General features: G+C 20.2%; 5 protein-coding genes across 5 annotated transcripts; 3 read left to right on the top strand and 2 right to left on the bottom strand.

The window, feature by feature from the left end:
• Window positions 1-76: 76 nt before the first annotated feature.
• Window positions 77-1,408, top strand: PF3D7_1357000 (elongation factor 1-alpha; the record flags this gene model as incomplete). The annotated part of the gene is made up of 1 exon (XM_001350245.1): window positions 77-1,408. The coding sequence occupies one exon, from the start codon at window positions 77-79 to the stop codon at window positions 1,406-1,408; it is 1,332 nt and encodes a 443-aa protein (XP_001350281.1).
• A 1,061-nt stretch (window positions 1,409-2,469) lies between these two features.
• PF3D7_1356900 (protein kinase 5) lies at window positions 2,470-4,026 on the top strand (the record flags this gene model as incomplete). The annotated part of the gene is made up of 5 exons (XM_001350244.1): window positions 2,470-2,608; window positions 2,827-2,970; window positions 3,107-3,266; window positions 3,448-3,751; window positions 3,907-4,026. The coding sequence occupies 5 exons, from the start codon at window positions 2,470-2,472 to the stop codon at window positions 4,024-4,026; spliced, it is 867 nt and encodes a 288-aa protein (XP_001350280.1).
• A 1,477-nt stretch (window positions 4,027-5,503) lies between these two features.
• PF3D7_1356800 (aurora-related kinase 3, putative) lies at window positions 5,504-17,638 on the bottom strand (the record flags this gene model as incomplete). Its single annotated transcript, XM_001350243.1, has 1 exon — window positions 5,504-17,638. One exon carries the CDS (start codon window positions 17,636-17,638, stop codon window positions 5,504-5,506), a length of 12,135 nt encoding a protein of 4,044 aa, XP_001350279.1.
• Window positions 17,639-20,712: 3,074 nt separating this feature from the next.
• Window positions 20,713-22,036, bottom strand: PF3D7_1356700 (DnaJ protein, putative; the record flags this gene model as incomplete). The annotated part of the gene is made up of 7 exons (XM_001350242.1): window positions 20,713-20,737; window positions 20,869-20,908; window positions 21,045-21,094; window positions 21,189-21,334; window positions 21,418-21,575; window positions 21,759-21,914; window positions 22,015-22,036. 7 exons carry the CDS (start codon window positions 22,034-22,036, stop codon window positions 20,713-20,715), a joined length of 597 nt encoding a protein of 198 aa, XP_001350278.1.
• A 2,776-nt stretch (window positions 22,037-24,812) lies between these two features.
• PF3D7_1356600 (regulator of chromosome condensation, putative) lies at window positions 24,813-26,255 on the top strand (the record flags this gene model as incomplete). Its single annotated transcript, XM_001350241.1, has 1 exon — window positions 24,813-26,255. The coding sequence occupies one exon, from the start codon at window positions 24,813-24,815 to the stop codon at window positions 26,253-26,255; it is 1,443 nt and encodes a 480-aa protein (XP_001350277.1).
• Between the last annotated feature and the right edge of the window lie 758 nt (window positions 26,256-27,013).

The raw sequence follows: 27,013 nt of genomic DNA, 5'->3' as shown, positions 1-27,013 counted from the left end.
ATATATATATATATATATACATATATATTAATATACTAAACTATTTAAAAAAAAAAAAAATTAAAATTATTTCAAAATGGGTAAGGAAAAAACACATATTAACTTAGTTGTTATTGGTCACGTCGATAGTGGAAAATCAACCACTACAGGTCACATTATTTACAAATTAGGAGGTATAGATAGAAGAACTATTGAAAAATTTGAGAAAGAATCTGCTGAAATGGGTAAGGGTAGTTTTAAATATGCATGGGTTTTAGATAAACTTAAGGCAGAAAGAGAAAGAGGTATTACCATTGATATTGCCTTATGGAAATTTGAAACCCCAAGGTATTTCTTTACTGTCATTGATGCACCAGGTCACAAGGATTTTATTAAAAATATGATTACAGGTACATCACAAGCAGATGTTGCTTTATTAGTTGTCCCAGCTGAAGTAGGTGGTTTCGAAGGTGCCTTTTCAAAGGAAGGTCAAACAAAGGAACACGCTTTATTAGCATTTACCTTAGGTGTAAAACAAATTGTTGTCGGTGTTAACAAGATGGATACTGTCAAATATTCTGAAGACAGATATGAAGAAATTAAAAAAGAAGTTAAGGATTACTTGAAGAAAGTAGGATACCAAGCTGATAAAGTTGATTTTATTCCAATTTCTGGTTTTGAAGGTGATAATTTAATCGAAAAATCAGATAAAACACCATGGTATAAAGGAAGAACCTTAATAGAAGCCCTTGATACTATGGAACCACCAAAGAGACCTTACGACAAGCCATTAAGAATTCCACTTCAAGGTGTTTACAAAATCGGTGGTATTGGTACCGTCCCTGTTGGTCGTGTTGAAACAGGTATCTTAAAAGCCGGTATGGTTTTAAACTTCGCTCCATCAGCTGTTGTGTCTGAATGTAAATCAGTTGAAATGCACAAGGAAGTTTTGGAAGAAGCTAGACCAGGAGACAACATTGGTTTTAACGTAAAGAATGTTTCTGTTAAAGAAATCAAGAGAGGTTACGTTGCTTCAGATACTAAAAATGAACCAGCAAAAGGATGCTCCAAATTTACTGCTCAAGTTATTATATTGAACCACCCTGGTGAAATCAAAAATGGTTATACCCCAGTTTTGGATTGTCACACATCTCACATTTCATGTAAATTTTTAAACATCGACTCCAAGATCGACAAACGTTCAGGTAAAGTTGTTGAAGAAAACCCAAAAGCTATCAAATCAGGAGATTCAGCTTTAGTTAGTTTAGAACCTAAGAAACCTATGGTTGTCGAAACCTTTACTGAATATCCACCATTAGGAAGATTTGCTATTCGTGATATGAGACAAACCATTGCTGTCGGTATCATTAAATCAGTTGAAAAGAAAGAACCTGGAGCTGTCACAGCTAAAGCACCAGCCAAAAAATAAACTAATTACACAACAAAATATATATAATTAAATACATATATTGAAGTTTTATATTTTGTATTTATTTCATATTTATATTTTTCCTTTTTTTTTTTTTTTTTTTTTTTTTTTTTTTTTTTTTTGTTTCTTCATATACTTATGCACATTTATAAAATTATATATTTGTATATGTATGTTATTTTCTTACGTCCAGAAATAATTTTGAGCTTATATATAAATATATGTATATATTTATATATTTTGTTCACATGAAATATAACTATATGTTCATTATATGAAAGAAATAAAAAAGAAAAAGAGAGAAGAAAAAAAAGAAAATAAGCAACAATCTTAATGTGAAAGTTATATTTAATACAAATATAGAAATATTAATTTTATTTATAGAATTATTAAATTTTATCTGGTAAATATTTAAATAAAAAAATAAATAAGAAACCATTATTTTTCCTTTTTTTTTTTCTTTTTTTGGGGGGGCCCATATATATATTTATAAAAGAATATAAGAATATTTTTTTTCTATTTACATTTTCTTAAAATGTGTGTAAATTATTATAGTGATAAAATATAATTCGTTACACCTGCATAGCTCATATATTAAAAATAAAATATGATAAATTAAAATGAAAAAACAGATAAGTGAAGAATGAAAAGAACGTATGTTAAAAAAATATATATATATATTATACTATGAATATTTTCCTATTTATTAACATTTTAAATTAAAAATAAACATATGAATATAATAAATAAATATAAGCAAAATATATAAAAAATATGTGTAAATTTATTAAAATAATATATATTGACACATTTAAATAATATATAAGCAAAAATATAATAACACGAGCTAAAATAATATTTATATATATAGAATAAAAATAGTGACTGTTTTATTTACCCCTTTACATGTTTTTATATTTGAAATAGTAAATTTACTTCTGATATTTTTCATTTTAAAAATATTTTCTTGTATTTTATTTATTCTAATGATAAAGTGAATACATTATTTAAAAAAGAAAAAGTAAAAGCACATAATTTGTGATTTTTACTTAAGTGAAAACATGGAGAAATATCATGGTTTAGAAAAAATAGGAGAGGGAACATATGGGGTAGTTTACAAAGCCCAAAATAATTATGGTGAAACTTTTGCCTTAAAAAAAATTAGATTAGAAAAAGAAGATGAAGGAATTCCATCAACAAGTACTACAAAAATAAATGTCATATAAAATATATAATAATGCATATATATATATGTGTATATGTGTATTTTATTAAATGTCTAGCTGAATATTACTAATACTTTCACATATCATATATTATTAAAAAAAAATAAAAAAATAAATAAAAAGTTTTTATATAAATATATATTATTTACATAATCTCCTAATTTTTTTTTTCTTTTCAATTTTCCTAAATAGCAATAAGAGAGATTAGCATTTTGAAGGAATTGAAACATTCCAACATAGTAAAGTTGTATGATGTCATACACACAAAGAAAAGATTAGTTTTAGTTTTTGAGCATCTTGATCAAGATCTTAAGAAACTTCTGGATGTTTGTGAAGGTAAAAATATTTTAACTGAATTATTTTGGGAACGTCAAAAATGAATTAGAATATATATACATACATATATATATATATATATATTTATTTATTTATTTTAATTATTCTTATCCATTTTATAAACTACATTGTATAGGAGGGTTGGAATCCGTAACAGCAAAATCATTTTTACTTCAGCTTCTAAATGGCATAGCTTATTGCCATGATCGTCGTGTTTTACACAGAGATTTGAAGCCCCAGAATTTATTAATTAATAGAGAGGGAGAATTAAAAATTGCCGACTTTGGGTTAGCCAGGTAAAATATATATGTATTAAATATTATAACCCTAGAATATTTAATTTTATGTATTCATATAATCTTCAGATATAATATGTATTTTTTTTTTTTTTTTTTAATGTATTAAGAAAATAAAAAATGTATAATAATCCCAATAATTATAATAAATATTTCTAATTTTATAATTAAATATTTCCAGAGCATTTGGAATTCCTGTAAGAAAATATACGCATGAAGTAGTAACCTTATGGTATCGAGCACCAGATGTTTTAATGGGATCTAAGAAATATTCAACTACTATTGATATATGGAGTGTTGGATGTATATTTGCTGAAATGGTAAATGGAACCCCATTATTTCCAGGGGTATCTGAAGCAGACCAATTAATGAGGATATTTAGAATTCTAGGAACTCCTAATTCTAAAAATTGGCCAAATGTAACTGAACTACCAAAGTATGATCCTAATTTTACCGTATATGAACCTTTACCATGGGAATCATTTGTAAAGAAAAATAAAATAATAAATAAATATTTACATATATATATATATTTATATTTATATTTGTGTGCCTACACAGAAATGATATTCATTTTTGTTTATACTAATATATAAAAATATATTATTTCATATATCTATTTTTTATTTTGTCATTCTAGTTGAAGGGATTAGATGAATCTGGTATCGATTTGCTTTCAAAAATGCTAAAGCTTGATCCAAACCAAAGAATAACAGCAAAACAAGCTCTAGAACATGCGTATTTTAAAGAAAACAATTAATATAATTTGCGTACACTATAAATATATATATATATATATATATATATATATATATATATATATATATAGATATAGATATAGATATAGATATAGATATAGATATAGATATATAGATAGATTTTTTTTTTTTTTTTTTTTTTTACATTTTTCTTATTAATCATTCATTTACTATTTGCAACAAATAGTAGTATAAAATTCTTGTAGAATAAATTTGTGAAATACATAAAAGTAAAAAAGAATATATATATTATTTAATGAAATCTTTTTAGTTGTATATATGTGCGGGAATTATATATTATCAATATATTATTTTATTCCTAATATATATTTTTTTCTCTTACTTTCATTCTGTTTTTATGTATTTATATTAATATATATATATATATATATATATATTTAAATTTTTAAATTAAACATTGTTTTTAATAGAATTTTTAAATTTTCAAAGTGTATAAATAAACAAACAGGAATTATAATATGTCTAATATATATATATATATATATATATATATATATATATATATATGAATATATAAAAACTACAAAAGGAAATACTATAATATCTTCAAAAGTACTTTATAATCTTATTGAATAATTTTTATTTCTTATAATTATTTTTATTCACTTATGTTATAATATTCTGATTCATTCCACATAAATATATTAAAAGGAATGTTTTTTTTTCTTTTTTTTTGTTTCTTATTAAATATATAACACATAATAATTTATATCATAATATAAAATAACTATAAATCATATTTTAATGTTAATCATATAAAAAATATATAAATAAAAAAAAAAAAAAAAGCTATTGAATTATAGGTATAACACTGTATAAAATTATATATAATTAAAAAAAAAAAAAAAAAAAAGAAAAGAATTATCTAAATAAATAAATAAATATATATATATATATTTATATTTATATGTATCATTGAACCACGAGCTTTTCGTGGTTTTGAATATATGAGTTATAAATAATCATTTAATTATTCATTTGAACTTTTGTTCACCAAAAGTGTCCAAATTTATATGAAATACATAAACAAATCTCTATGGTTATATGTATATTAAATTGTTTTAGGGTGTTTATTTTTAATGACAAAAAAATGTTTATTAATTCATTTTTTCATATCATTAATTTGATACGTAGGAAAAACTTTTAATAATCCTCTTGGCTATATTTATTTACAGAGCCTTTTGAATTTTTGTTAAAGGATCATTATGATTCTTCCTAAATTTGAGATCATATTTATTAATCAATAAAAATTATTTTTTCATGTAAGTTTATTGATATGTTTAATAATATTTAATTTGTATATACATAACTTTTCAGTTGTACTACTTATACTATTTTTTTTTTTTTTTTTTTTTTCCTATGTATTATATAACTATTTTTGTTAACAATTTTATTTACCCTTTTAACGTTAGCTATTATAACGTTTTCATATAAATATATCTCATATTTATAACAACTTTATGTTGTCTTATTTAAAATTGTAGCACTAACATTTCTTTTTAAATTGATGTTGCCATTTAATTTTTCTCTGTTATTAGACTTTATAAATTCTGTACCTAATCTTTGCTGTTTATTTATCATATTGATATTTTCTGTGTTATTGTTAAGTGAATGAATTTTATGATGATTTACCATAAATAATGTACTATTATTTTTTTCTATCCTCTCATTATTATTATTATTATTGTTATATGTATTATTTATTTGTTTCATGCATTCAGTACTCTTATTACTTAGATTATTCATACCATATGTATTAAGAGTATATGTTCTAATATATTTTTTGGATACAGGTTTTGTCACATTCTTATTTTGTGTCAATAATGTATCTTTTTGAATATTTGACATAGCTGGTATTTTAGCACTAATAATATTGATCACATTTTTATTTTTTACATGAGAGTTATTTCTTTTGTTGTATTGAGAATTCATTGTTTGACTTATCTGACGATTATAACTACTTCTTATAGTAACATTTTGTTCACTCTGTAAACGTTTATTATATTGATAAGGTGATATAGTAGTTTTGGTATTTTCCTTATTTCTTATATTATTTATATTGTTTATATTATTTATATTATTTAAATTTCTACCACCATTCAAATATGTTTGTATAGATTGATTACATATATTCTTTTTATCTTTCATAATATCCTTAGTATTATTGTTTTGCTTTATATTTTGTTTTTCAAGATAATAACCATTTTTTATAAATACATGCGCAGTGGAATTTTTATTATTTTCTTCTTTTGGTAATTTTCCATAAGTATTCATTTGATCAATATTCATGTTAGGTAAAGTTGAGTAATTTCTTTCAACACTTAATGTATTCTTTGTATGATTCTTATATCTAATATTACTAAAAGTATAATTTCTTTTAATTTTGTTACTATTATTTCTTGTATCTGAACTAGAAATAACACCTTCTAAATTTTCAAAAGAAACATGTTTCATAATATGTCCTTCAATGATATTTAATTCTTCTTCATCAAATATCGTATCCGAATCTTTATAATACTTAGTTCGACTAGGTAGAGTTTTATAGTATTTTTCATGAGTATTATTCATCTTTTTATCTTTTTCTTCCAAATTATTATTATTACCATCCCTATTAGTTGTATAATGTATATTTTTAACATTGTTTTTATTGTGCTTATCAAGTTCATGTGTATCATCCCTACAATAATAATCACAATTATCATTATATTTTTCATCACTATAATTATTATTATTATAATATACTTTATTATTGTAATCACAATATACTTTATTATTATTATTATCATTTATTTTTTTTTCATCATCATTTATTCTCTTTTCATTATCACTCCTTTTCTTTTCATTATCATTTATTTTTTTTTCATCATTATTTATTTTCTTTTCATTATCATTTATTTTTTTTTCATCATTATTTATTTTCTTTTCATTATCATTTATTTTTTTTTCATCATTATTTATTTTCTTTTCATTATCATTTATTTTCTTTTCATCATCATCTATTCCTTTTTTATTATCATCTATTCCTTTTTTATTATCATTTTCTTTTCTATTCTTATCCATTTCTTCAACTTCTTTAACAGCATCTAATTTATCATTCCTATCAACATAATTTTCAATAATCAAGTGAACATTTTCCTTATCATCATTTTTAGAAGCATATTTCTTTTCTTCCTTTTTATATGTATCATCTTTATTTAATAATAACAATTTCTTTTGTAATTCTTCTTCATATTTTATATCCTCACTTTCTATGTACAGAGAATCTTTTCCTTTCATAGGGGACCTTTTATATTCTGAAAACTTTGCATTCAATTTTACAGAATTATCTCTCTTAGATGAAGATATTACTTTATTCTTTACAACATGTTTTGAAATTTTCATATTATTTGTTATAGAAGAATTTTTGTATGTATTAATTGTTGTATTTAATAAACTATCCGACTTATTAAAAATTTTGGCACTTTTTGTTCTTCTGTTATATTCATTAAACGTTACATTACTATTCTTCTTATTTTTTAATATATTCTCTTCCATATTATTAGATTTTTTATGAATATTTGTGTCTATCTTACTTTTTACATTAGAAAAATTTAGGTTTTTATTAGATTCAACATTTGTGCATAATTTATTTTTTGTATTAAATTTATTTTTATTATTACTAACTGTATTTTTGTTGATATTGCTGTTGAAACATTCCCTCTTTTGTATAATATTTTTTTCTATATAATTTCCATTAATCTTTTGCAAGGGTATTTCATCACGATTTTCATCTCCCTTAATTTTGTTTGTCATATTATTAATTTTGTCTTGAAATGTATTTTTAAAAGAATCTAAATAACACGATAAATCACTATCTGAAGAAGAAAGCCTTAAATGTTTTATTCCTTCACTTTTACTCCTTGATATTTTTTCATTATTTCTTATTATATTTTTTTTCCTTTCATCACTTTTATGTTTTTGTATCTGATCTTTGTTTATATATGTTGGTAAAATGGTAGGTTTCATATTTTGTCCCAAATTATTAGTTGATGTATATGTTACATTTCTTACCGTTTTAACATTTTGTAAATCTTGATTTGTATTATTAAATGCTTTTGAATTGGGATTTTGTAAAAATTCACTTGTTGATCTTTTGGTATGATGAACATTTTGTAAGTTTAAAATATCTTTAGAATTACATTCCTTATTATATATGTCTAAAATTTTAGATTTTTTATTAATACCATTTTGACTATCCATGGTATTGTATAATAAATTATAATCATTTTGCATTTTTATTTTTTCTATTTTGCTTTTTAAATATTGTTTTACTTTTGAATTTTTTAAATTGTTTGGAAGTAACATTTTTCTATTCTTTTGTAGATTATTTAAATTATTTTTAATCACATCTTGCAAAGAAATAGTATTTTTTCTCGTTTCCATATTATCCATTTTGTTATTTGTTTCACTCATTTCGGAGATATTTTTTGAGTTATTAATGTTTTCATTTATATTTTTAGTTTCATTTATTCTGGACATTTTTTCTTTCATATTAATAGAGTTTGAATTATGTCGTTTCATAATTGTATTGTTAACTTTTTTATTATTTAATATGAAATCATTTTGTGTTTTTTCAACTTGTACTACATTTGGATCATCATTTTGTTGATATATTAATAAATTTTTATTATCATATTCATTTTGATTTTCATTTATATTATTATCTTCCCTTTTATTATAAACTTCAATTTCCTTATTTTTATTTAACGCTGATTTATCATTATAATGATGATTTATTTTTCGATTAATTATTGAAGAATCATCGTTAAGGTAACTTTTCTCATCAATATTTTCTTCCTTCTTTGTATTTTTGTATGTATCTATTTTATTATCTAATAAATTCAATTTATAATCGACAATATCGTTCTGTTCTTTTTCCGTATGTTTGTCATTCTTTTGTAATACATTAATACCTTTTTGTAAATTGTTCAAATTTTTAACTTTCAAACTTTTATTCAAACAATTAGAAACTTTAATATTTCTACTAATTTTATCATTTGATTTTTTTTCCGCATTTTGTAATTTATGAGAACACGATTTTTTTCCAGTACCTTTAGCATCACTTTTTAAGTTATGCTTTATATTTATTTTTTGTTTCTCTTTTATAATACTTTTCTGGTTATATTTTAAATCACATTTTATATTCATTTTTTGTTTATCTTTTGTATACATTTTATCATTATTCTTTATATAATCCCTTAAAAGCGTTCTTTTTTGAGTTGCACTTGGGAGATTATTTTTATTGAGTTCTCTATAATTAGTGTTACATGGTGGAACTTTATAGGATAAACCTTTTTTATACATGTTTGGATTTCCTACTTTCATATTATTATTATTATTATTATTATTATTTATTATTAAATAACGCCTATTCGTAGATACACTTCTTTTATTATTTTTAACAACATTATTAACTTTATTTCTTGCGTTATATGTAAAACTACTGTGTTTATTTCCTTTCGTAGTTGAATTAAAAGAAGGAGAATGTTCTTTAATATAATTCAAATTATTACTGATATCATTTTTATTTATTTTTTTTATTGACTCTAAATTGGATAATTCATACGATATTCTTTTATTTCCATTGAATAAATTTTTATGGTTTATTTGTATATCAGACATATTTTCATTTTTATTAACATTATGCATATTGTCCATATCATTATAATTTTCCAATGCCATAAATGTTACTTTATTGTTAAAGGATAAAGGCTTAAAAGATATAATATTATTCTCATTATTACATGATCCTTTTTTATTTTTATTATTAAATTCGATTTTTTCATATTTATCCATATTATTATTACTTATCATATTATTTTCAATATAACTAAAACTATTTTGTTTATTTCCTTTTCCATATTGTACGTATTCATTAGAATTATTATTCAAAAGTGCATTGTTCGATTTGACACTCTTATATTTTTCTGCATTTTTATATTTTCTCTCATTTGAAAAATCTGAATTAGAAGAACTAAGTATAAAATTGTTTGTATAATCATCTTGTCCTTCTTCTCCATTTTTGCAATTTAATTTATTTTTCTGTCCAATAACAAAATCTCCATTATCGCTATTACTGGAATTCATATATTTTTTGTCAACAGAAATAAAGTCAGGTGTTATCCTTGTTCTACTTATTAACTTATTATCACCAACAATTTCTTGTTTTAATTCTACTAATGTCTGTTCTTTTTTTTTATTTTCTTTATATAAAGAACAGGAATTTGCTTTACATATTCTTTTCTCTTCCAAATCTACCAACTTATCATCTATATACTTTTCATAATTGAATTTATTATATAATGTATTCCCTAATCTGGGGATATTCTTTTGAGATGTATTTTGTACATTCTTATGATATTCATTAGAATTATATAAATTATTTATATTGTTATTATGTGTCTCTTCATGAAAATAAGGATTATTTATGTAATAATGCTTTTCATTTTTCTTATTCGTATCATTATAACATTTAGATGTATCTACTTTATATCCATGTATATAATTATAATTACAATTATATTCATTTAAAATGTTATCATTATTATTATTATTATGTAGGTCTTTAGATTTATCCATTTTATAATTCAAACCTTTATACACACAATTTTCATTCATATCAACATTATTATTGTTACATATTATATGATCCGTATTATTATGATTATTATCATTACATTTATTAAAATTTTCATCAGATCCTCCATTTTTCATATTTTCCAGGTCATATATAAATTTCTTATTTTTTATATTCAAATATAATTTATTTATTTTTTCGATATATTTATCATACATACTTGTGTTTTCATCTATTTTCTCAACATTTTTATTTTCACATTCTTTAATGATATTTCCATTCTTATTACATTCTCCTATTCCTTTATATAATATATGAGAATCACTACATTTATGTATATCTCCAACAACATTATCATTTTTATAATTTTTTTCATGTGTATATTTTTTCCCAAATGCTTTGTTCAATAGTTTCGAAAATAAAGGTTCCTTTTGTGTTTCATTGTTACTTTGTATTTTCTTATCTTTGGATATGTCATTTTTTTCATTGATGTTATCTTTCTTTTCCTCATTAATATATTCATTATTATTATTATTATTATTATTATTATTATTATTGTTATTATTTTTATTAAGAGATGGTTTTATTAATAGATAGTTCTTTACATCAGAAATATATTTTCTTAATATTTCAGTATTCACATCACTTGATAACTTGTTTTGATCATTATTTTTTTTTTCATTCTTCTTTTCTTCTACATTTGCTATCTTTATTAATTCATCGTTTTTCAAATTTATTTGCGTATCATTCTTTTGTTCTTCTCCTTTTCCATCTGTAAATTTTAAATCTCCAACATGTTGATCTTTTCTTATCTTCTCATCAATATAAGTATCCTTTAATTTTAAATTTATTTTCGAACATTTATTTTGTTTTATTAAATCCGTTGAACATTCTTTATGAACACAGATTGGTATATATGATTTATTTATTTCTTCAACAGAATTATTTTGTGATACATCATTATTAATGTGATTTTTTTCATATTTTATATTCGTTAAATTTTCATCAATATTATTATTATTTATTTCTTTGCTTTTTATCTTATTCATTATATATTCATTATTATTTGTACTCACCTTTGTATTCACTCTTTTTAATTTTTCTTCCATTTTTAAATCCTCTTCACTATTTTTCGTATCAATATCAATTTTTTCATTTGTCATCTTATTAATATTTTCCAAAGATCCAGAGAAGGAAGACATATAAAATGTTGGAATATTTCTTAATACATGACACTTATCAATATTATCATCTACATTTGTTTTTTCACATGATGTATCAACTATTTTTTCAAAAACGTCTTTTAATTCCTTATTACTGTTTTTATCAGTTTTTTCCATTATATGTGTATGTTGTTTTTCGCTAGTACCATTTTTTAAAATGTTTTCACAATAAATTTTCTCATTCATATTATTATATACTTCCACATTTTCTTTTATATCTTCTTCTTTTTTTAAATTATTATTGTATATATTTGAAATGCTATCTCCATTTTTCATATCTACAATTGTTTTTTTCTCCATATAAATATTATTTGGTTCAATAGAATCATTTTGATTTTTCTCTTTGAGTTTTTTTTCAAAATTGTCATTATCAATTGTATCCATTTTTGTAATATCCAATTGATCATTTATTTGTGAATAAGTATCACTATATTTAATGGTCATTCCATTCGATAAAACATCTTTTATTTTATCATCATTTTTGTTCACAAAAGTGTTATCTTTATTGGAGTCACTAAATTTTTCTTTTATAGAATTATATATATTTTCGCGATTTGTTATATCACATTCATTTTTTTTTTTTTTTTTTTTTTTTAAATCTTTAGATTCTGTTATTTTTTCGTTTTTAAAAAGTTCCCCTTCTTTCTTTTTAAAAGACTTATTTAGATGTGTTTCTTTTACAACTTTGCATATAACAGGATCACTTATAGTGTTATATTCATTTAACTTATTTTTATTTTTCTTCCCAAATTCATTTCTTATAGCTGTACCCGAAAGAGATTTAGATTTTTTTTCCTTATTTGAAAGATTATAAAAAGAAGATGTGTACTTATTGGAATCGTATTCACTAATTGTATCAGATGTAGAATCAATTTTGTCACTCATATAGGAATCATCTAATTCTAAATAATCAGCTAATCTTTGTTGTGTTTCCACAATCAAAGAATACATATCATCCTTTGAATTACTATGTATGAAATGTTTGTATGCTTTTTTCCCTTTCTTTAATTTGTCAAAATTTAAAGAAGCATTGAAACTACTATTTATAAAGCACTGTTTTTTTATTAAATTACTTATGAAATTAAAATCATTTTTATCTTCCTTTTTAAGATGATTAATATTTTGGTTAGTATTTAAATTTTTTTGAAAACTTAATTTCCACATTTCTTGCATCCAAGGATCAGAAGATAATTCACATAGTCTTATTCTTTTATTTACGTCAACAACTAATGTCTTTTTAATTAAATCTATAGCTAAAGGGTTTACAAAATCTGGGAATTTCAAATTACATGAAAATATGGATTCAACTATTTGAGTTTTTGTTCCATCAAAAGGAACATCTCCAACTAACATTTCATATAACAAAACACCAAGTGACCAAATATCAGATCTCCAATCATATCCAGTACCACTTGTAATTTCTGGAGAAAAATAAACTAGTGTTCCACATAATGAAGAATGACTTTTTTTACCTAATATCATAGCAGACAAACCAAAATCAGATAATTTAGCATTATCTTTATGATCAACTAAAACATTTTCCATTTTTATATCTCTATGAAATATACCCATTTGATTTAAATAATATAATCCATTAACAACATGACAAAAATATTTATAAGCCAATTCATCTGGAATTCTTCTTTTTTTAAAGTTTTTAGATATAGAATAAATACTCCCTTTGGAACAAAATTCTAATACATGATATATATATTCTTCATCTTGCATACAACCATACATTTTTATTATATTTACATGACTCAAAACAGAATGATATTTTGCTTCTAAATATGCTTGTCCAGCTGCTTGAGATTTTATTATATGATCTTTTGATATTTTTTTTATAGCATAATATTGAGGGAATGTTAAAAATCGCATTTTCGTAACAATTCCAAAACCTCCTTCTCCAATATTTCCTGGATCAGAAAAAATTTCTTCTTCTGGATGAAACAAATTTATATTAAGGTCTTTTTCATATTTTATAAATGTATCATCTAATAATGAATTAAAATTTAATGATTCCAAATAGGCTTCAAAGGTTGATTCTGTCCACAAATCATTTGGATAAGATATACAAAGTATTGATTCTAAAAATTTTTCTTGCATATATTTCAATTTTTGTTTCCATTTTGTCTCTTCATCCAGTGTGTTATTTACATATGAAGGATCTAGACAGTAAATAATTTTATCGATTAAATTACGTTCCTTTTCTGATTTAGGGAGAACAACTAAATCGAATACTTTATCCAGTTTTTTTTGAAAATTATTTTGACTACTTCTCATTCTTTTTCTATTCTTTTTCTTCATTAAATCTATAAGTAAGGAATTATGTTTTTTAGATATACAATGGTCTAATTGTTTATTTTGATTTTTAACAACCTTATCACAACTGTTCTTACTATTAATATTATTATAATGATTATTGTTATATGTATTATCATTATTGTTGTCATATGTATTATCATTATTGTTGTCATATGTATTATCATTATTGTTGTCATGTGTATTATCATTATTGTTGTCATATGTATTATCATTATTGTTGTCATATGTATTATCATTATTGTTATCTCTTATATTTTCCTTGTTGTTATCATTTATTTTATCATTTATACTACCATTTTTATTAAAAATTTTACTTATTTTTTTTGACATATCGGTCATACGATTCGATGAAGAAAATGCATTATCCTTATCGTCCATATATTCCAAATGAACCTTTTTGGAATATTCCCTTTCTGTACATCTATTGTTTAACATTTCATCAAATACTTGTTGAATTTCATAATTATCATATGTACCTATACTACTAGATGATATTTCATAGTTTACAATTTTGTTGGAATATTCCGTTGTCAATATTGTACTCCTTTCCCTCTCATTATTACTAGAAAATTGCTTCTTTAGTACATTAGATAAATTAGTTTCTTCATTTAGATTTTTTTGTCCCCAATATGTATTTGATAAATTTGATGGTAAAGATATCGATGACTTAGCTGATGATGATAATAAGAATCCCTCAATTTTTAAATATACATCCAATTCTTTTTCTAATTGTTTTTTTTCAGATAAATTTATATTATCATTAATGGTACAACTCCTTTTTTTTCTTCCCAAATTATTATCATCATAATTATCTAAATGAACTTTTTCAGAATTCTTATTTGATAAAAATATATTTTTATTCCCATTTATATATAATTTTTTTTTTTCATTATCATTTTCATTTCTTTTAATATTATCCCTTTTTTCTGTATTATATTTTTTTCTATTATTTCCTTTCATATCCTTTTCATTCATAAAAGTTTTATTTATTTTAATTTTCTTATCATTTATTGAATGTAAGTTTTTCTTTTTTACCTTATCATTATCTATATTAACCTTTTCATATATAGAATTCTTATGAGCTTGTCCTTTGTTCAAATTTGTTAGTTCGTTTGAATTTCCCGAATCATTAGATGCCTTATTAATATATGGCATTATATTATCATTTTTGTATTTTTCTTCATGTGACATAAAATTGGAAAATGAAGGAAATTTGCATTCTTCTTCATTCTCGTTATCTTTTTTGTCATTTTTTTTGTCATTCTTTTTGTCATTCTTTTGGTAATTTTCTTTTTGTTCATCTAATAAGCGTAAGGTATTATTTCTTGGTATATTATATTGTTTTTTATGTTCATTATGGAAATTTTCTTCTGAATTTGGAAATTGTTTATTATAATTATAATATAAATTTGCATTTTCATTTTGTATTATACCTTTGTCTTCTTCATTAAAAGATTTTTTTTCTTTGTTATATATATTTTTTATAACGTGTGAGTTATTATTTCCCATTTTATTTTCTTCACATAAATCATACTTATTGTATTTATTCAATAATATAGAGTTTGTTGGCTCTTTAAGTTTTTCAATTCCTTTAATTTTATCACAAATAATTTTTTTTTTAATACAATTTTCATTTACCTCTTCTTGTAAAGTTTTATCATTTATTTTGTCATTTGTATAAAAAACATTTGGATAATGTAAATATTTATTTTCCAAATTATTTTTTTCCACTTGTGCAAATTCAATAGGTCTATTATCATTAATTTCGTTTTTATTTATTATGTGTTTTCCTATAAAATTTTCCTTTTTAAGTTCATCACACTGATAACTTTGTGAATTAATATTTTCGGAGCCTGAAAAATATTCTTTAACCTTTTTAGATAGAATAATATCATGTGATGATAATAAAGATATTGGACATGAATTTTTTACACATATATCTTCTTCTGCATGTACAGCATTATCATTTATTAATACATTATTCTGATTATTTTCTTTTATTTCATAATGAATTTGCTTTTCACACATATCGTTATATATATGCTGTGTATTATCTTGGATATATATACTCCTTATTATTTGCTCGTCATTTTTATGTACACATTCATTTTCGTTCAAATCAAAATGTTTATTATTATTATTATTATTATTAAATGATTGTTGGTATATATATATTTTTTTTTTTTCTTTCTTATTATCAAAAGTTTGTACGCAATTTTCTTTTACTACGTCTATTTTTTCATCCTCCTTATTTTGTAAGCTCAAATCCCTTTTTTGATTATTACTATTAATTATATATATATTATTTTTATTGCTGAGTAAGTTATTTTTCATTTGATAATAATTATTCAATATATCTAAATCTTTATTACCATTATAATTTTCTTTATTGACCATATATGATGATATATCCTTATCCTTATCATTATAACAATATTTATATTTATCATTATTTCTTTTTTCTATTTTTTCTTGAAAAACATATTTTTTTTCATTGCTATTTTTATGAGATAAGAGTTTATGAAAATAAATATTGTCTCCATCACTTCCATTATTATTAAAATGTTCATTTATATATTTTTCATTAATTTTGTTTATACGAGTTCCACTTTCACACTTATCATAATATTGTTCATCACATTTCTTGTTATAAAATGTATTATTAGTAGTATTATCATATTGATGAATATTAGAATTATTTATATAATGTGTATAAGTTGCATTATCATCTTCAATCTTATTCCCATCTTTTATATTAAGATAATATGAAAAATCATTTCGATTTACATGAACACATTTATTTATATCATTTAATGTATTTGTCATTTTATTTTCTATATCGTAATTTATGTTTTCATTCATAATATATCCATTTTTATTATTATCCAAATAATATTTTGTTCCTACATCGTTATTAATATTCATATTTTGTTTTGTATCTATAAAACTATTTGTGTTATATGGTATATTATATATTACATCATTTTTATTTTTCTTTGTCGAAATAACAACATTATTATTATAGTTTTGATTAGGTATATTATTCATATCTTGTACATTTAATTTATGTATGACGGATCCATAATTATTATATATATTGTCATATTTTTCATTATCATTATTAATTATTTTGTTATTGTTATATGAGACATAATTATTTTTAGGTCCATTTTCTATTCTCACATATTCATCATTAGATATATTATTACAGTTATTATTTTTAATATCCTTTTTATCCGTTGATATATTACTGATTATATCCTCTGTCTTTTTATATTTCTGTTCTTCATTATATTTCAACGTAACATTTTTATTTTCATAAAAAAATGCATTATTAGTTTCATTTGTTTTTTCTAATATATTTATATTTTGATATTTCTTTATTTCATTAATATTCTTTTTAATCTTGTCCATATAATAATCCTTCATATTAATATTCTGCATGCTACTATAAACCTTCTTTTCTATATTCTGAGGTTACTGCTCTATATAGATATTATGTATATATATATGTATGCTTTTTTACCCTTTTTTCAAAAAAATACTTAATACGTTGTATAAATAAAACATATGAAAAATATATATAAATAATAATATTTATATATATGATATTCTTCATATATTAATAACAATGAAATGAAAAAAAGGGTAAATATGTTAATACATATATATATACTTATGTTAAGAATTCGAATAATTAAAAAAAGGAAACACAACAAAGAGATATACATCGAAATGAAAGTATGTATGAATATATAATTTTGAAAGATGGGGAAAAAAAAAAAAATATATAGTCATAAAAAAATGCCAACCAGTTGGTGGGAATATAGATATATATTGATCAATATATATCTTAGATGAAATAATGAAAAAGAAAAAAAACAATACATATATAATTATATATATATATATATATATATGTATACATATATCTAATAAATATTTTGTTAACACAGTGATTACAAAAACTCTATGCACATTAATCATAAATGTTCTTTACAATCTAGAATCCATTATATATTTTATGTATAAAAAATTATAATAGGAATAATATACATTTTATATATGGCTTCAAGAAATATATATATCGTAAAATAATTAAATATTTTATTTATCTAATAATTCATTTTGTATATTAAGTATAACTACTTCATTTATTTTCCCTAGAAACAATCGTTTCGTTCTAAAACAAAATAGACAAACAAAAGAACAAAAGTAAATATACATACATATATTTATAGATATATATAGACATAAGAACACATAAAAAATAATATTAACATATATCTATATTATAAATTAACATTAAATAAATGAATGTCTTTTATATTAAGAAAAAAAAAAAAATTGACATAGAGCGCATTAACTCGTAAATATATATATAATCTGCAAATTTATTATTTATTAAAATATATATATATATATATATATATATATGATGTCATAGGTTTTTCTACAAATGTATAAAACATTTTAAAACACAATATAAAAAAAAAAAAAAAAAAGAAAAATCAAATGAAAATGAAAAAGGAAAAGGAAAAAGAAAAAAAAAAAAAAGTAAAACTTTTCATTATTATATATAAATATAAATTGTAATTGTGGAAAAACATTTTGGTTTTTCTTTTTCATTCTTTACAGGTTTCAAAATTTCCTCTTTCATTTTATTTTATATTATTTATTTTTACTTTTTGATTTTTCATCATATATAGACGTTAAGCAGGACAATAAACTATTCACATTATAAGATTCATACATTTATATATAATATATATACATATTTCATGACACTGTATACTTGTACATTGTGTGCATATATATAAAAACAACTTCATAAAAAACGAAAAAAAAAAAAAAATATTATAATGTTCATAATTTTGACTGTTACATATATTTGAGGATTCTAATTAACACAGTAACCAAAAAAAAAAAAAAATATACAGGAACATAAAAAAAAAATATATTAAAAATGTCTTCTATTAATTTGATTGTAACAATTTATTTATATAAGTATAATATTTATTACATAGACTATGAAAAAGGTTTTTTTTTTTTTTTTCCTCACAATTTTATATAAAATTTTCACATATGCAAATATGTGCATACATGTGCACTTTTTCCCGTGGTTTCAATAATATGACAAAGGGGGTATTGTATATATACATATATATAAATATATACATGTTATGTAGACATATTGCTTTTATTTAATAATTTTAAATTATATGTTGTCTATTTTGATAAACAGTATTTGTTACCAAAGGTTTAAACAAATGAAAAATCAATTTTATAGTAAAATATCTTTTCTACATAACATGATGTTACAAATATATATATAAATTAATAATGTTTTTATTTCTTTATTAATTTCATTTTTCTTCTTTGTTCATATTTTAATTATTTTACTTTTATACATATATATATATTATCACATTCTAAATTTTTTTTTATTCATATACATATTTCTTAAATTTATATAAAGAAAAAGTTCTGTAGAATATATATATATATATATATATATATGTACAAAAACTTATACAACCCCATTTTTAATTCTATATGTAACGTTGTAAAATATTATTTATAAAATAAATGATTCTACACAATCTTAACCAAAGTAGATATATTCTTTTTTTTCACTCATTTATTATCATTATAATTTTATACTATTTTTTAATTCTTTTAATTTTTACTTGTTTTCTTAGTCAAAATAGAAATAAAATCAAAAAAAAAAAAAAAAATTTACATTTCATTGTTTTAATAACATAGATAATGGGTAAATAATAATTAAAAAAATAATAATAAATAAAATAACATAAAATTATAAATAAATAGGAATATGACAAAATGTTATTACATATATATATATTTATAAATTCAATAAAAATTCTATAAAATTAAAACACCATATATCTGGGTGTATATCTTAATATATTTATATAATAAATAAATACATCATTTTATCTACATAATTAACATATGCACATTTAAAAAAGAAAATTAAATAACATATAAATTAGAATATTATACAATTTATATGTATATATAAACATATGGTGATTATATATACATATTTCATATAAGCATTTTAGAAAAATATAGTATATACAAAAAAATTAAAACATTATAATAATATTTATAAAAAAAAAGGAAAAAAAACAAAAAGGGAAAAAGAAACAATCATTGTTTATATTAAACATATAAGCGTATAACTAATATATGAGCATTCAATATAAAATGTTAATATATAAAAATACGATACAATTGGTATGTAATATTTAAAAAAGTTAATTAAAAAAATAAATAAATATATATATGTGATATCCATAAATATATTGTTAAAAAAAAAAGAAAGGCTAAATAATACAAAAATATTATATAAGGAAAAAAGAAAAAAAAAGAAAAAAAAAAGAGGGATGCTTGCATAAATATATATATACATATATATTTATTTATTTATTTTAGATACCAAAAAGTTTATATAATATAATTTTATGAGTAAAGAATTAGTATTTATCAAATTCAGAAGCTCTATAAAAGAAAAAAAAAAAAAAAGACAAAAAAAAAATATATATATAAAAGTTCATAATTTTCAAAAAAAAATATGTGATCGTCCAACTTATATATTTTTATTAAAAGAAATATATATATTCATTATTTACCTGAACTTTCGTCCATGTATGTCTACTAAAAAAGCTCTGCCTGTTTAAAAAATAAAAAAATATATTATATATATATATATATATAATAATATATATACATATTTTAAGACGAAATGTAATGGATATCACAATATACTATATTTTCCCCATAAAAAAAATAAAAACAATAAAATTACCATATGCATCGTATATTAATATAGGCTTTTCTTTAAAATGACTTTTTAATCTGTAGAAAAAAAAGAAAAGAAAAAAGTGGTAAGTTTAAAAATCTATGTATATTAATACTTTTAGTATCATTTTCCTTTCATTTATAATATTACATATATTGTTTATAAACCACAAAGAGAAATAAAAAAGGGACGACGAATAGAGGAAATAATTTAAAAATTAAATTTATGTAAAAAAATTCTCTTGGGTATTTATTAAATATATCATAAGAATAGCTGTAATTATTGTTTGAGTATCTCTAAAAAGAGAAAAAAATATATATTATAAATATATATATATATGTTTTTTTAACAATTTAAAATGTTATAATTTTTGGTTTACTCTATTTTGTTCATTTCTTTCATGCTCTCTCATTCTATGAACTTCTTCATAAAATTCACGATGAAAATCACTAAAATCGTTTGTAAAACCTTGGCCTTTTTTCATGTCTTCAGTTCTATAGTTCTTTGTGTAACTATTTTCATTATAGAAAGAAGTATCTATAAAAAAAAAAAAAAAAAATTAAATATATATAAACAAACAGAAATATTCGTAAATACATATTTATGGATATTAAATAAAATACGAGAACACAAAAGATACAAGAAAAAAAAAAAAAAAAAAAAAAAAAAAAAAAAAGGACAGCATATATAAATTTTCTTTTTTTTTTTATATATAATTACTTGATTTGTCATTATTATATAATGCTTGATATGCTTCCTGAATTTGTTTAAATTTTGTTGTAGCATCTGGGCTTTTATTCAAATCAGGGTGATATAATTTAACTTTTTTTAAATAAGCTTCGCGTATTGTTTTTTTACAAGCATTTTGTGTAACACCTATAAAAAAATAATACAACCAAAAATGAAATAAATAATATTAAAAATTTATTATGCACATTGGGTATTAAATTTATATATATATATATATTTCAAATACCTAAAATTTTATAATAATTCATTTTTCAAGTGACATAAAATGTTGTAAAATTTATGCTTATTTGTGTCCGCATATATTATAAACCATAATTCAAAAAAGCCAAATGATATATAAAACATATGAAATTATATAATTTCTACATCATTTTATGTTTTTAATATATAATAAGTTATAAATGGTCTATCTGGTTATTACGTTTTATACTGATATATTTATTACTATATATTTTAAAATGATAAAAATATTCTTTAACTCTGAATATTATATTTACATAAAAAAAATAAATGCTTTTCTTTTGTATTTTTTAAAAAATTTTTATAAAATTATCATTAATAATATTTTATTATTTTTTTATATAGACACAAATACATATTTTGTCTCTTCTCTTTTTTTTGTTTTCATAAAATTAATTTTTAAAATATATATATAATCATGTACTTTAATATTTTACATGCATATATAATAATAATATATAATGTTACATATATTTTCTAATAATTATAGAATAAATTTTTAAATTTTTGTGTAACTAAATTATTTTTTCTTTTGTATTTAACTAATTATTCTGTATTGTATAATTCATAAAGTTATATATATATAATATATATATATTATATATATTTTATAATATATGTATTTAATTAATGTAGATTTATATTATGAAAGGAAAAAATAATAAAACATTTATTAAATATGAATTAGAATAAATGAAAGAAAATTAAAATATAGATAAAACAAAAAAAAAAAAAAAAAAAAAAAAAAAAAAAAAAGATTCTATTTATATTCTATACGCACATTACGCCATATATTTTAAAATGTTCTTTTAAAAAAAAAAACTATAGTTTTTGTTAAAATATATATAAATATATATATATAATATATATAATACTATAATAATATTTATATATATATAATATATATATATTTTATACGCTGAGAAAATTGAAGGAAAATAATATTATATAAAATAAAAAAGGATATATTATTTAATATATTGTAATAAACTTTATATATTTATTAAAAAAAGAAAAATATATATATATATATATATATATATATATATTTCATTATTAATAAAAATGTGAAAATAATAATTTTGCTTAATAAAGTGTAAATTCTTATTAAATATATATTTGTTGTTTTCATATTATTTTTTATATGCATTTATTTATTTTTTATATGTTATAACAATGATTGAAGAAAAATATATTATTTTTAATAAAATTTATAATATATGATTACATGATATAAAATATTTTATGTATTTATATTTTATAAATTAAAATTGAATATTTTTATGTATTATTTTTATTTTTTTTTTTTTAATTTGTATTATATATATATATATATATATATTTTAGAAAAAAAATATAAAAATTACAGTTGATTTTGAGATATTTTATATATATTTTTATTTTTTTTTTAAAATATATTATATCTTTTCCATTATATTATTTTTCTTCTATATATATATATATATATATATATATATATATATAGATTTATATTCTTTTTTTTTTTTTTTTTTTTTTTTTTTTTTTTTTGTGATATTTTATTATATCAAGGAATATATATATTTTTTTTTTAATATTATGTGTTGACAAATATGAGCAAAATGAGTAGCAGAATGAATCAAGAATAGTAACCAATCAAAACATTGCACTTTTTTTTATTCATATTTTTATAAATTTTACCATGTCAAGATGATAATGAATTGGTAGAATAAAATGGATCGAACAGAAATATTATAATTTATATAGATAAAAGAACATAATAATAACAAACAATAGAGGTTAACAAGAACATTATTGTTAAATTATATATATCTTCATTCACTCTGGCTTTATAAATTCCTTGATTTATTTTTTCAGATGATGTTATATATATATATATATATTTATATATTTATATATTATTATGTAATAGCTTATATTCTGCTTAAAACTTTGAAACCAGTATTGGGAAAGGCAAAATTTTTTAGTACAATATTATTTGACAAAATTGATACAGAAAAAAAAAAAAAATAATAATAAATAATTTATGTAACAAAATAGAATAAGTTGAATAATAATCATATAGACAATTATATATATATTGTATATATTTGTATTATAAATATTTATGTATATTTATATTTATTTATTTTTTTGTTTTTATATGCTAATAATTTGTGAAAGGAATGTTAAAGAAACGTTCCTTTTTATGTGAATTAAATATATATAAATATATATGTATATATATATATTTATTTATTTTAATTTTTATTATATTGTATAAAATTGCTTAGTTTATATTTTTATACATACATAATAAGAATATATTTTGTTTTTGTAGAGTGCATAAAGAAGATATGTATAAATTAGAAAAAAAAAAAATAAATAATTATTAATGTGTAGTAATATGTATATGAATATATATATTTCAGGATAATATGATAATATATATATATATATATATATAATCTATATTATAATAAATAAATATACATACAAATAATTTTTAATATAACGATATTATTATATTTCGTCCCGTTTTAAATTTTATTATAATTTATGATTATATTTTTTTTTGTTTGTATAAATGTGTACCGATTGGTATATTTATTTATTTTTCTATGGACTGTTTTTTTGTTTCATTTATAATATTTCATTTTAATAAAAAAAATATATAGGTATATATATATATATATATATATATATATACCTATATATATGGTGTTTATAATTTTATTTATTATATTTTTTTTTTTCTTTATGCTTTAATATTACACATATTAATTTAAAAAAAAAAGAAAAAAAATGACACATTTCTTTAAATTCAAAAAATCAAATGATGAAAATGTGACTCAACCCAAATTGGTAACAAAAGCAATCATATCTTCTGACTTTATAAAGAAATTACCAAAGTATGAAGATAAGAGAACCATAATATATTACTGGGGAAAAAGAGTTATAAATGAAAATGACGAAACACCAGAACACTTACCTACCATATATACAGAGCTTAGTAATGTAAAAATAAGAGAAATTAGTTGTAACCGTGCGTGTGCTTTATTTTTAAGTAACACCGGAAATATGTATTCTTTTGGAAAAGGGTTACATGGAGAACTAGGTCAAGGAACGATGGTTGTTTATAATGCACAACCATCATTAATTCCAACAGTAACAAATATAAAACAAATAGCATGTGGATATAATCATTCATTATGTTTATCTCATGATAATATATTATATGCATGGGGTCATGGAAATTATAATGGATTAAAATGTAATTATGATAGATTTACGCCAACTATTTTAAATATACATGATTATGGTGATGTTATTGAAACTACATTAAATGCTTTGTCTCATTTAATTACGGATTATGAGAAATCCGAAAAGAAAAAAAAAACATGTACACAAATTTATGCTAAATACAATCAAAGTATAGCAGTTTGTGATAATAATAGTTCCATATATTTATGGGGAGAAACATACAATAATTATTTAAAATATATTCCAACCTTTTTTTATAAATTTCAATTAGATAATAAAATAAAACAAATCGCAATGGGTAAAAATTTTGCGGTTGTTTTACTTGTTAATGGAGAATTATATGGATGGGGTGATGGCACCTATGGAGAATTATGTAAAAGTTCATTTGATGATGAAGGTGGTTGTTATTTTATTTATCCTGAACCTTTAATTTTAAGAGATGCAAATAATAAGAAATTGCCAAATATTAATAAGGTTAGTGCAGGAGCAAGACATGTATTATTAATAACAGAAGATGAACATGTTTGGTCTTTTGGAGATAAAATTTCCGGCCAATGTGGTATATCCGGATTTCAAAATATTGTCACAACACCAAAATTTGTTGAATTGAATGAAAATAATCAAAAAGCTAAAAAAATATTTTGTGGAGAAAGGCATTCTGCTTGTATAAATAAATTTAATCAACTTTATATGTGGGGACATTCAGCTCATCATAAACTAATTTTTACAGCTAGCTCAGATTTTCTATTGAATCAAAATGTTCAACCTGGTATTTCTATTCAATCAGGACTGAAACAAAAATTTAATAAAGCTACATTAATATATTCAATGTTACATCAAAAAGTTACAAATGCATATTTAGGTGATGACTTTACTATTGTAGTCGTTGGAGGAGAAACTTTTGAAAAAAGTAAACAAGGTGATCAACATTCAGACAAAACATTTTATTCAGTTCAGGAGGAAAATGCATTTATATCTATATGATATAAATAAATATAAATATAATATATGCAAATGTTATATTTATAATAATTATACTATTATTATATTTTATTTATTTATTATTATTATTATTTATTTTTTTTTTTTTCAATGTGTTAATTAAAATTAATGAAAAGTAAAAAAATAATATAAATTTAATTAAGTAGGATTTATTCTTTTTAATTACTTAAAGGAAAAATATATATATCTACATATAATTATATAGATATGTTTATTTTTATATTATTCATATTTATTCATATATATTATAATAATATTCTATTTTTAGTATATCGTTTTGAATAATTTTATTAGCTTTTATTCGCTTAGCGTATTTTCTTTTTTTTTTTTCTTTCTTTCTTTCTTTCTTTTTTTTTTTTTTTTTTTTTTTTGACATGAATAAATTATAAAGTATATATGTATGCCTTTATATTTTATATAATATACACATGTGAATATATATATGTGTTTATATATATATATATATATTTATATATTTACATACATTATTTATATATTCATTAATTTATCAATTTGACTTATTTATTTCTCCCTTTTCCATTTTGTGATTATCTCCAAATGATCTATAAAAATTTGTTCCTTACATGAGCTTTAAGTTATAATAATTTTTTTTTTTTTTTTTTTTTTTTTCCTAACAAAATATAACATATTTTTAACATTTATATGTTTATCAATATATATATATATATATATATATATATATATATATATGTTAAAATTTTTAATAAGTTATGTAAATT

The sequence above is a fragment of the Plasmodium falciparum genome, assembly GCF_000002765.6.
Source record: "Plasmodium falciparum 3D7 genome assembly, chromosome: 13".
In the NCBI taxonomy this organism is placed as follows: Eukaryota; Apicomplexa; class Aconoidasida; order Haemosporida; family Plasmodiidae; genus Plasmodium; species Plasmodium falciparum.
This window is presented reverse-complemented; position numbering and strand designations above follow the sequence as displayed.